General features: G+C 46.5%; 1 protein-coding gene across 1 annotated transcript; it reads left to right on the plus strand.

Annotated features, from left to right (window-relative positions):
* Positions 1–7,708: 7,708 nt before the first annotated feature.
* Positions 7,709–12,239, plus strand: LOC101786423 (auxin-responsive protein IAA19). Its single transcript, XM_004961192.4, has 5 exons — positions 7,709–8,258; positions 8,953–9,182; positions 10,058–10,196; positions 10,908–10,969; positions 11,757–12,239. The coding sequence occupies exons 1-5, from the start codon at positions 7,906–7,908 to the stop codon at positions 11,792–11,794; spliced, it is 822 nt and encodes a 273-aa protein (XP_004961249.1). The 5' UTR covers positions 7,709–7,905; the 3' UTR covers positions 11,795–12,239.
* Positions 12,240–12,645: the final 406 nt, after the last annotated feature.

The following is a 12,645-nucleotide window of genomic DNA, read 5'->3' on the forward strand; positions in this document are numbered from 1 at the left end:
CTAAGGGGCATGAGGGTGACAGTTCGGAAGGGGCATGGCTCCTTCACGAAGTGGTCCTTTCATCAAAAGGTGTCTCCCTAATTAGTAAATGCTAATGACATCACTAATCCATGTGATAATCATATATTTAATTAATTACATAATTGAAGTAATTGATTGATCACTAATTCTAGTGATTCACAGCATTCACGACTCCCGTGTGCACGGTCTTCTTGTGCTTTTTGTACCGCAGGTTAAGACTAGGTTAAATGATGATGAATGAATGGGTCAAGCTGTGTGTGACTAGCAGCAGGGAACAGTGGTCCTTCTTGACCTTTAGGACTGTTACTAAAAATTAGATGCAAGAGGAGTGTCATCTGAAAATTGGAGATGCAAATTCCAGAAAGATGATGTGGGGATGTAGATATTGTACAGTGTGACGATGATGTACATGAATTTGACTTTCTTGATCCTAGCGAGGGAGGTGGCCTGGATGCGATCAGCGAGGGTACTTCCAGTACTAGAAACCAGTTCTATGTCAACGTAGCTGCCATGACATGGTTATCAAACTCGTATATTGACAGTACGGTAAGTGGTCCTAATATTCCCGTGACTAGAGAGGGTGCGTCAATTTGGTCCTAATATTTACTTGATTTTGCAAAAAAAACATAAAATGAAATTACCTCTTCTCTAAAAGGAAGTGTGGCATGGTGGATGGCATGTTAAGACATAAGTTATCGGTTCTATTTCTCTTTGATATCTTTGGTTGGAACTATCTGAAGTTATCTTTAACATTCCTTGCTACTCCCTCCATCCCAAATTACTATCTTAACATTTCTTGCTACTCCCTCCGTCCTAAATTACTATTTGTTTTGAGTTCTCTAGGTACGTAGCTTTTACTATGCGCGTAGATATATATTATGTTTAGATACGTAGCAAAAGCTATGTATTTAGAAAAGTTAAAACGAATAGCAATTTGGAACGGAGGGAGTATGTTTTTTTAAGTAAAACGCGGCATGCCAGCAATATCACACTATAAGAATTGTTTATTAGCTATGTCATTGTCGTGGCAATAATGATCTCTTCTAAATCAAGTCATCCTTTTGGTATTTTTCTACACGAACACGTTCACAATACTAAGACCATTTCCTTTTGACTTCTACACACGCTTGGGTTTTATTATATGTAACAATAGCCTGGAAAATGTGTAGACTTTGGTCTCAACATTTTTTTTAGACTTGGTCTAATCACTTGGGGGGTTGGGAGAAAGTTGAAACAATATGCATTATATTACTCTTGATTATTCGTCGAAAAAATATATTGCTCTTGATTATTCGTTGAAAAGAAAAATTACTCTTGATCAGCTCTTCTCCTGATGAAGCAGAGTGGTGCTCGCTAATTAATCATGGACTCGCGGTATGCTATGCGATGAGCAGAAAAATACTAGTATAATGCAAGCTCCTGCCCCTCTCAGCACCTTATGATGTTCCTTTACGTGCAATCAAAGACATAACCCAAAATATCTCCCAAATGATAAGTCTTTTTTTAAAAAAAAAACTCTCTAATTCCAAGGCAATAGCCGCAAATCCCATCATTAGCAGGGTGATATCGGCAAACAGTCGTCGGCTTTAACCGGTGCGGTACCGGGATCCACGAGCGACGCGCCACCGTCCCGCGCATGGCCAGGTGGCGCCCATCCGAAACACCAAACGGATGATCCAACGGCCAATCTATCTTCCAGGAGTAGGTGCCCGATGACAAGTGGTCCCGCCTTACCAGCGGCTTCCTGTAGCGTGGGCTAGTTGTTGAGTGGTGGCCACGTTGGTTAGCGTTTCGTGGGAAAGCACGGATCGCGGCCGTCCGTTCCCGTACGGCCGACAGATCCAACGGCGTAGACGTGGTACCGTGCTCCTAGCGCCGGCGAGCACGTGGAGCGACCGGTGGGAGTGCTCGCGACCGGTGGGAGCAGCAGCACAAAATACTGACCCGACCGACATGTCCCGCGAGCTCGTGTTTATAATGCGCCTCCGGCCCTCCGTGTAGTAGCTGGCGCTCTTTCTTATTCTTCAGACGATGCAACTAACCAGTTTGTTTCACCCATTATTCCCAGCGAATGGTCATTGCCAATGGCATCAAAGTCAACACAAGAACTTTAATTTTATAAACACTGCTTCATTTGGCGATTGGTAACCTGCCATCTCTTTTTGTTCAAAAAAAACTAAGCCGTTGGATTAACTACTATACTGCCCGATCATTCCTGCTGCTACAGGCTAAGTGCTATTGGAGGAATTTTATAGGAAAAATGTAGGAATCTAAAACGTAGGAAGGAAGATGCTCAAAGCGTTTGGAATGGAGGAATCCTCCGTTCCTTTCTTTTGGAATCCTGTAGCAGCCTAGCTATTTCACAGGAAATAAAACATCCACTTCAATCAGTTGTTTTCTTTCCCTCGCATGCTGAGGCAGCGCACATGAAGACCAGAAGAAAATTGAGCTGTGTTGAGCCGCTAAAGAAGAACTGTTCCGACCCCAAGCTTCTTCGGTCTGGACTGACACCGTCGCTGTCCTGTGGGCGGCCACCAACCAGCGCTAGCTTGCCGCTCTTGTTACCCTGCTCCGCTCAATATTAGCTGCTCGGTGACCCAGATTCGCTCAAATTTTCTTGGCTTCTCCCCTGGATTGATTAGATGAGCACGAGAGAGAAGTGAAGAATGAATGAAGAGCCAGCCGGAGGGGATGAGAACGAGTAGACCAGACGGACGAGAGATAGATATGTGAGACTTTGATGATGATCTCAGCTTGGGTCCATATGTCAGGAGCTAAGTAGTTAAGAGATGCAAATGGTTATAAGTGCGTGGCTGTTTTCCCCCTCCACTCGTGGGACCCACCTAATGCTGGTTTCGATCTTATTCGTGCCTTCCAAACACCACTTCTTACGTTTTCTTCATGTTTCCTTTCCTCTGTTTTGCCATTACATACAAACTCTATTCCCATGATTTTTCTCCATCGCTCTGTTTTTATTCCTCCGGTCCAAACAGGCTCTTATTGGTGTCGCGAAGAATCTAAGGACATGTGACACTGACACTGTGCATGTTAATGGGAATGCCGTCTTGTTGATTTGAAAATATGAAAGATATGCCCTGCTTTTTGCCTAACGATGATACTATCTCCATCGTCCCGGTTGTTGGAGCAACCACTGAGTGTTTGTATACCATAAATCTGCCTCCGCCATAGGTCCACCACATCACCAAAGATGTTGCCGTCGTTGGCTTTAGTTAACGCCTAGTGAAAGCGCAAAGCGCTAACTACTCCCATTAGCTGATGGATGTGACCTTCGCCCACTACGTTCATTAAAAAACAACTGGAATCTTTTCGCAAAAATTAAACAAATGGATTAGACATTTAGAGTTTAGACTACCCTTTTGCCATGCTTGTTTGTCCCTGTTTACCCTTTGTGTTCACACGATGGCACTTGACACGCGGTCAGTAATCTCGTGTTTTCCCGTTACACACCCAATCAGTCTCTCAAGGTGAAACGAGGCACCGCACAGCGCAGCAGCGTAGAGCGAAGGGGGAAAATGACTCGTGAGTCGTGACGCGGACGAAGTCGGTGCGGTGTAGCAAGAGCCAGCTCTGCCAACTAACGCCGCGTCGAGCAGCTGGTGCCGCGACAAAATAGGTTTTCGACGTACGGATAAGTGGCTCTGTGGCCTGGAAAAGTTTTGTGCTAATCTGATGGGGTCTCTTTGGTGCCAACAGTCCATGCTAGTAGCTTCATCCTGGGCATGATGGTCCTCCTCTCTGGGGGTTGGTGATCTAACCACGCCGCACGCCTGCACATGGCGATGCCGATGGTGATGCATCATTGGAGTCGGAGTAGTTCAGTGCTTAGATGTTGTTAGTGTCTGGGCCTGCTAACCTCATTTCTTCCGGCGGCGGCCTACCAGTTATATCCTGGCTAGCTTGGCCCATACAAATTAAGGCCCACATGTAGCCCATACGATTAACAAGCCTCCCTCCCAACAAAAGATTGCGTTATTGATCTCAGTCCCAAGGAGAATACGAAAAACTTCAGAAACACCGGCCGGATTCGACGCTTGGCTTTCAGGGAATCAGGTTCAGGACCCGGGTGCAGTTTCATCAGTCGCGGCCACCGCGGGCACCACCCGCCAGAGAACCCCACACGGGCTGGGCTGCCGCGCCTGCACCAGCCTGAATCTGTGATGCACAGCCACGGCACGGCAAACAGGACGACCCGGGGGAGTGGAGACATCGACAGAGGTGGTCATGCGCGGCCACGCGTGGCAGCAGAGCAGAGCAGGCATGGCCGGCTGCCCGGCTCTGGGCTCTGGCTGTCCTCCTCACCCACACGAACAGCATGCCTGCATTCGTGCTGGAGTTGTGCGTCGTTCAGCAGCCGCTGGCACACGCACCAGGACGCGAAGCGGCCTTGGAAAAGAAACATGGATCGGAGAAGCTCCTCGTGCCCGCGGCTGCAAAAAGACTCCCTTTGGAACGAGCAAGTTTTGCGGCCTGTTCGCTTCAGCTTATTCAGCCGGCTTATCAGCCACCAAACAGTGTTTTCCTCTCACAACAAATCAGCCGTTTCAGCTTTTCAGCCGGCTTATAAGCTGAAGCGAACAGGCCTTTGAAATTCAGCTAAGTTTTTTTGGATGGGTTTTAACCTTTTTGGGTCAACCTAATGCATTGGGACGATGCAAATCTTCTCAAAGAAAAGTGGGATCCCCTAAACTGCAAAACACATTGGGGCGCCTGGGCAGCAGCACACTGCAGCTCCACTGTCGTGGTGGACTATTCTTTGTAGCTCTTTTGCAGTGATCGGCGAATGAATGCTAGCAGCAGAACCAGGAGCGAGCAGGCACGCAAGCGAGTAAATGCGGTGCTCTCGAGCACCACCACCGGCACCGGCATGATGGCCGGCCGGGCGGCCGGCGAGGTGAGCGCGCGGTGATGATGCGCGCAGCGCATGGAAGGGGAGCAGGGGGCAAAGGCTAGCAGCGTAGTGGTAACTACTCCTAGCGGCGCAGTATAGTGCTCCCACCCACTGCTTGTTGCTGCTGCAGGTGCAGGTGCAGGCGCAGCTGGCAGCCGCTGCGGCTGCCGGTGCCGGTGCATGCAATGCCTGCGCAGGTATTGTCGCGTCAAAGGCGCCAGCGGCAGCGCCATCAATTCTGATCCACCGATGATGCGTCCCTGCTCTGAAATCTCGCCACAGCGGAGGAGTTTTGTCCCGTGATGATGATGATGGCCTTGGCCAGTTGGCCGTGGGTTTTAGTAGCACCCGCACGGACATTATAATCGGAGCGACTAATGCCCGCACGCCCGCACGTACAAATGATGGGTTCGGCTCGCCTCGAAAGTTTTCAGGTCTCGAGTTCCAGTCCCTACGACGATTGTACTGCACAGCATTTTCGACAGCGGAAAGGCCTGGATCAACGCCGAAGGCTGGTGGAGGAAAGAAAGGACGGGAGCTTTTCCGCGATGTGAAAGCGAGGAATTCGCCGCATCCAAGAAAGAGGCAAGGCGTCCCCAACCAAAGAAATCGCCATGAAACCAGGTCAAGCTCGCCTAACACGCGCGGCCTGCCGTGCCGTGTGCACCTTCCCCTGTGCACGCGGCTCCTTCAGGGGCCGGCACGAGCGCGACGCGGAACAGGAACGGGGATGGCACGGCTTGAGACAGCGCGTTCGCCTTCGCCACCAGCCGCCGATGGGGCTCGGGCTCCACCCCCACTCTCCCCCTCGTGCGCTGAAACGTGGGAGCCGGAGTTGGAACCGGAGCCGTGGAACACGGCATCGGTGGCTGGTGGAGCGGTGGATTCGGAGCACGGCACGGCAGCGCGCGTCGTCCTGCTTTGCCCCCTCCCTGCCCTCTCGCTGCGCCCCAACGCCGTGGCCGCCACCGCCTTCCGCGCCCCATTAGTTTAATCCGCGTCGTTCCTCACGAGACCAGACCCGCGCGGCGCGCATCGTCTTCCTCATCATCAGTACGATGCACACCCCCACCACGATCAACAAGAATCGAAGGGGGTGTTTGGGAAACCCCTGTTAAAGTTTAACACCTGTCACATCGGATGTTTGGATGCTAATTAGGAGTACTAAACATAAGCTAATTACAAAACTAATTGCACAGATGGAGTATAATTCGCGAGACGAATCTATTAAGCCTAATTAGTCCATGATTTGACAATGTGGTGCTACAGTAACCATTTGCTAATGATGGATTAATTAGGCTTAATAGATTCGTCTCGCGAATTAGCACAAGGTTCTGCAATTAGTTTTATAATTAGCTCATATTTAGTCCTCCTAATTAGCATCCGAACATCCGATGTGACACTGTTAAAGTTTAGCACCTCATATCCAAACAGCCCCGAAGAGGATTAGAGGAACACAAGCGGGTGGAGGTTTTGTTGCGGCGACCCTGTGGGGCCGTGCCTTCTGCGAGCGGGCCCTCTGTCAGGTTGCCTGCCAGGCGGGTGGCGAGAGCGGCGCGGCAGCTGTCTGGAATTAAAAACCCAAAAGGGGATCCTGGCCGAGATCCTGTCGCCGCCAAAAGAAACATTTAACTTGCGTTGAATGTATTAACCGCCGGCACTGCGCGCTCTGCTTTTTGTCACACTCGAGGCTGGAATTTCCCCCCGTTCTCTTACCCCTAAAACTTTTCGCCCTTTTGTTCTCCCTTCTAGTTCTCACTCTGCTCCGGCTTAATACGCCGTTTAGACGGAGCTCGCAGTGCACCCATAGGGCAGGACGGCAGGTAACGCTCCGGTCAGTCAAGCACGTGTTCAAACTTCAAACGTCCCTTTTCAAAAAAACTTCACGAACAAGCGTGATTGGCTGCGGTTGAGCTAGAAATAGTACGCCTCTTCCTTTGACCCTTTGACTTTTCTCATGAGTCTGCGCGGGAAGCGCCGCGACCCAGCAGCCGGTGGGTCCCACGCGGGGCCCGCCCGACTCACTTTTTTTTTCTTTTTTTCTTTTGAATTATTTTTTCTATACTAAGTTATATTGTACATACGTATAAATGATGTGCATAAATTCTGTTAACACCATTCTCTCAAAAGTTATGACAAATGTTACGCTTTTGACAAATGTTACACGTATAAGTTATGTATATTATAAGAGTTGTATTACAAAATTTATCACCTAAATTGTTGTTAGGAAAAAATTATGCGTACAAATTGTGCATATAAGTTACAGCTTTTAAAAAATAAAATTCGAAGTTATTCTTACAAATTGTACGTATAAATTCTGCACGCTATTAAAGTTGTGCTAAAAAATTATCTCATAATAAATTATATTATGAAGTTATGTATCAAACTCATGTATATAAGTTATAATATTTAAAAATGGAAAGTCACGTGATTAAAAACTTTTCGAAAATGAAAAGCGGCGGGATGGTAGCGGGCCGTCGGAGATCGAGCGCTCACGGCCCTCCTGGCGCGAGCACTGCCCTCGCAGTGGCCAGAGGGCGCTGCAAGTCACCATCTCCGCTGAGCTTTTGACTTGCCCATAGACCAAGGGTCAAACGGTCGTTACCGTGGCAAGCACACGTTTTTCCCCATCCCTATCCGGGGCCAGGCCATTCCTCTCCGCTGATGCCTTCGCTACGCGCACCCGGGGAAACCACACGGCCCGAAAAGCGGGGAGCAGAACAGAAAGCGCTCCCCCTCGTCCGGTCGGCCACTTCTTTCTGTCACACGCCAAAGCCTTCTTCTTTAACAAGGCAGAGGCGCCACCAGCTGCTCCACCTCGGCTCGTCCCCTCCCTCTCTCCTCCCCGAACGAACGAACAAAAAGGAGGCATCGCTTCCCTGCCCTGTTGCTGCACTGCGCCTCTCCCCCCACCGGGTCTCCTCAGCTCAACCTCTCTCGCCGCCTCGCCCTCCCTCCGTCCGCGACTCCACCCGATGCCGCCGCCGCTCGAGGCGCGCGACTACATCGGCCTCGGCGCCGCCGCGTCCTCCTCCTCGTCGTCCTGCTGCTCCGGCGGCAGCGAGGGGGCGGCGGGGCCGCACCTCGCGCTACGGCTCGGGCTGCCGGGGTCCGAGTCCCCCGGCCGCGGCGCGGGGGCGGAGCACGTCGACGCCGCGCTCACGCTCGGCCCCGCGCCTCCCAGGGGTGGCGCCAAGCGCGGGTTCGCTGACTCCCTCGACCGGCCCGCGAAGCGGGATGCTGATGCCGGTGACGCTGATGGGGTCGTGAGGGGGGAGGAGGAGAAGGGTGTGGCTGAAACCGCTGCTGGAGCTCCGCGGGCTGCCAAGTAAGTTGGTGTTGCAACTAATTGGTTTCGACTTTCGAATTAGGATGATCCGATTTCAGACTGTTCTTAGCTTAGCTCGTCATAAAGGCCAACTTTTGCCTTCGCTGTGGAGGATTTGTATGTCGGTATGCGATGATAGTTCGTTAGGTCTGTAATGACAGTATTGATGATGCTTTGATGCCTTGATTGTGGCTGGTAAGTACTGAATATAGAAGTGAAGCAATTGAAACCTAAGCACGTACGATGAGGAACAAATTTCCTGCTAGTTTTTTAGATAGAACTGCTCACCCATCTGCTTTTGTAGAAAGCATCTAACAGGATATCTTACACTTGAAAGCTGGGTTACCTGCACACCATCAAGATCAGCATCAGTACGGCAGTTTGTTATGGATCAAAAGGCTAATTTTCCTGGTAAAATCAACACTTATAAACGGCAGTTCCAAGTTATAACCGACTGCACAAGTTATAGCCACTTGTGCTAGTATTGTCACAGAAGCCTAAGGAAGTTGTGTGAGAGAAGCAGTCAGAGTCTGTATCATGTAGGCTCTAAATACAGCTAGGGTACAACGGAATGTGTTGTTTCCTGGTTGGAGGCTTGGACATAATACAATCATGGGTCTTGTCATTTGTTGAACAATCTTTTTTCATTTTGTTTGGTGTGGCGTGGACTTATCTTTGGGACTTTATGTTCTAGGGTGCAAGTTGTTGGATGGCCTCCTGTTCGGAATTACCGAAAGCATACACTAGCTGCGAGTGCCGCAAAGACAAAGGGGGAAGATGAAGGTAGGAGTGAGGCAGGATGCTGTTATGTTAAAGTCAGCATGGATGGAGCTCCATACCTAAGGAAGGTGGACCTCAAGACCTATTCGAGCTATGAGGATCTCTCGCTTGGTCTTGAGAAAATGTTCAGTTGCTTCATCACTGGTAAGTGCTTCTGTTTTCCTTAAGTTCTTCTGTGGCAATTCTCAATTTATTTTACTCCATGCGGTTATGACACCTGTTATTCTGATGTAACGAGCTAGTGCGTCACCAGTACATGTACAATTAGGAATAATGTTTTCTGCTAGTCTTGAGGGGTCCATGGGCAGTAGTTGTTGATGGATGATGGCCGCTGCACTATTTTGACTAGTCAATGATAATGTATCAAAAATTAATTTGTTTAAGGGGCTAGGTAGAATGCCCTTTCAAAAGAAAAAAAGAGAGAAAGTCATGCTGTTAACTAGGTTCTAAAAATCTTCTGCATATATAGCAACGAAAGGAGTGACTAGTAGTTTGCACTAGCTGAAAGTTTGCGCCTACTCTATTTTGCCTAGTCAATGATCAGCATGTATATCAAGAAATAAGTATTGACCAGGATTGTTTAGAATGCTTTTTTCAAAAGAAAAAGGATATAAGGCGAAGTTGCAAAGTACTACCTCAGTTTAAATATATGATGTTTATGACAAGATAATTAGTTAAAAAATGAAACATCATTTATTTAAGCACGGAGGGAGTATGTCCTAAAGGTCTTATCCTCCTGCAAGGTATAGCAAACGAATGAAAAATGGTAGTAAACGTTATTATAAATGCCTTTAAGGATGGGAACAATGAGAGGCGTTGTATGTTAACATGTGTTCCAGAATTCTCTGGATCTATCACTCTGCGAACTTTAAACACCATTTATCATCGTGTCCATAAAAATAAGGTATATTGTCTACATGAATCATTGTTAGCCCTACTTAGGACCAAGGCCTTACTTTGTTACGTAAATATCGATGCTTCTCAAATAAATGCATATGCTTAAACTTTTGATATTACAGGTAAAAGCAGTTCAGTCAAGCCACCAAGGGAGAGGCTTACTGATGGTTCTAGGGCTGATGCCCTTCAGGACCAAGAATATGTCCTTACCTATGAAGACAAAGATGCTGACTGGATGCTTGTTGGTGATCTGCCTTGGGAGTGAGTTCCTAACTTAGTGTGGTTTGAGATATTCATTCAGTTTCGTACTTTCATTACCCAAATAATAGGATTCCCTTTCTGTTAATGCAACTGTAGTTAGGAATTGGAATTCAGATCTTGAAAGTGATGGAGATTGATATAATTTTTGTCAACACTCTAGACTAATTGCAATTGGTTGACACACTTGCATTTAAGATATGGCAACTGAAAACTTGGGGAAAAACGTTAAGTGAAGGGCCTGTAATTTGATCAAATGTTTAGATCCACTAGTGTGCAAAACTGGCTATTCTATTGGGTTTTATTTTACCAGCTTCTCTGGAAAGTTCAGTTTTGGGCATTTGGATTAGAGGATTCAGATTAAGTTTGGGTAATGTGTGAATTTCTATGAATTTCTCATTTCACCTTCTTAAGAGAAACATTTTCCCTACGCAACAGCTGATTTTACTAAGAATGTGCACCCATATGACTTTTAAGAACACAACTGTGAAAGTTTTATATTTTATATTGGAAGAGGCTATTCTATTGTTTTGCTGCCCAGTTCCTTTATTTTTCCATGTGCAGTTCATTAGTTTTTTCCTCATCTTGTGTTGTTTGTGATACCTGACATGAATTGTTTGCATCTTCCTTTCCTTTTTATTGCTGAAGTAGCTATACATTTACTAGTTATTTCTGATGACTGGTATATATATTTATCTTTGGCCCTTTTTGCAGCTTGTTCACTACGATTTGTCGAAAACTTAGAATCATGAGAGGTTCTGATGCTGCTGGCATGGGTACGTGTACACACTAGCATTCGTCCATCTTTGACTGTTTATTGCTTAAGGATCTGTTCAACGTTAAATCTTAAGCATAATTTTATATTTTCTTCTGTGCTATGATTTTGTTTATATTGGGTTGCTGGGTTGCATACTATATTAGTTGCTGATCACTGTTACCCGTCCTTGTGGTAATTTAGAATCAACTGAAGTATGCATTTGAATTATGTATGTTCTTGTCCTGCAATCACAACAAAAGCTGTAATAAATGTGAAGGTAATAATGTGAAGGCACGCAAACATGGGAAAAGTGTGGACAGAGCATGCATCGGTCACACTTACAATCTGACATTGCTGTTGGTCTCTAGAAAAAATATTTTAGTGCTGAAACTACTAACCTTATGATAAGGCAAATCATAGTGAATACTTATTTCATGGCGACATAGCCAACATGCTTGGCTTAACACATTCTCATTTGAATGTTTGGAATGCACATCTCTGTCCAGTGTGAACTACAGTGTAATGTTATTGTAGCTGTCTTCTTTAGTACTTATGACTTGGATGAAGTTCAATATAGTCCTCATATTAACTGTTAACGATTAAGACCAACTCATTGTATGCTGGAACCAAGTATCTTGAAGCTTTTCAGAAAAGAAAATTGTATCTTGGACCATAATTCTTTGTTAATACATGACATCAGCGAATGTTGGCTGCTCATTTATTTAGCTGTAATGTGTAGTTAACAAGTACATCAGTTTCATTACAATTTGTTGCTCTGTATTGAATCATATTCAATATTCCTGCAGCTCCAAGATCACTGGAACAGATTGGACGGAACAAATAGGGTGCCTTGCCGTGCACGGAATCGTGAATGTAACAGAGTTTACGATGGCGCTGAAGGGAGCGATGTTTTATCTGAAGTGCTAAGTCTTTTTCCACATGTGCAGTGAGATCTGTGGCCTACTGTAAGACGCCCATTTTGCCCACGAGGTTGTCATGTGTCATAGTAGATGGTCGCTTTTGTCTCTGAAAGATCACGGTAGCTTACTGCTTCCTCTATGATACTTTCATCAGTTTGCTTATATATTCAGAAGTCTGTACTTCACATCGTAGAAGTAAAAAAAAATGTTCATGTTGTCACATACGATTTCTCCCGTGCTGCGCTTTTAAGTCAATCTAATTATTCAGTCGATTGGGGAAAAAAAATCTAATCATTCAGTCTGTAAATCGGCTCTGATATCTTACCTGATAGCCTGATAACGGGTAGTATAACTCTGTTGAGTTGACCATTGAGGTGATGTTGCATTTACATTCCTCTGCACTTCTATGTTGGATCAGAATCATAAGTTACAATAGCCATGATCGGATTGGTCTCCTGTTTTTTGAGTGAACTGTGCAGCCTGTTCGTTTCAGCTTATTCAGCTAGTTTATCAGCCACCAAACAGTATTAGCTTATAAGCTGAAGCGAACAGGCCCGTACTTGGCAATTTATGGCTGAATTCGGGATATTCCATGGCTAATGAAGGTCAAGCTGAGCTAATTTGGGATCTTAATCATAAGCTCACTTGTATGCATTTCGCAATACAGGGGTCGGTTTCTACCTTTAAAGAAGTAGCAGATCCCACTTATATTGATGTTCTTCTGAAATCCATGTCAGGTACGTGCCGTGTTCTTCGGATCCCTGATGTGATGAAA

This window comes from Setaria italica, chromosome III (genome assembly GCF_000263155.2).
Source record: "Setaria italica strain Yugu1 chromosome III, Setaria_italica_v2.0, whole genome shotgun sequence".
NCBI classification, from domain to species: Eukaryota; Viridiplantae; Streptophyta; class Magnoliopsida; order Poales; family Poaceae; genus Setaria; species Setaria italica.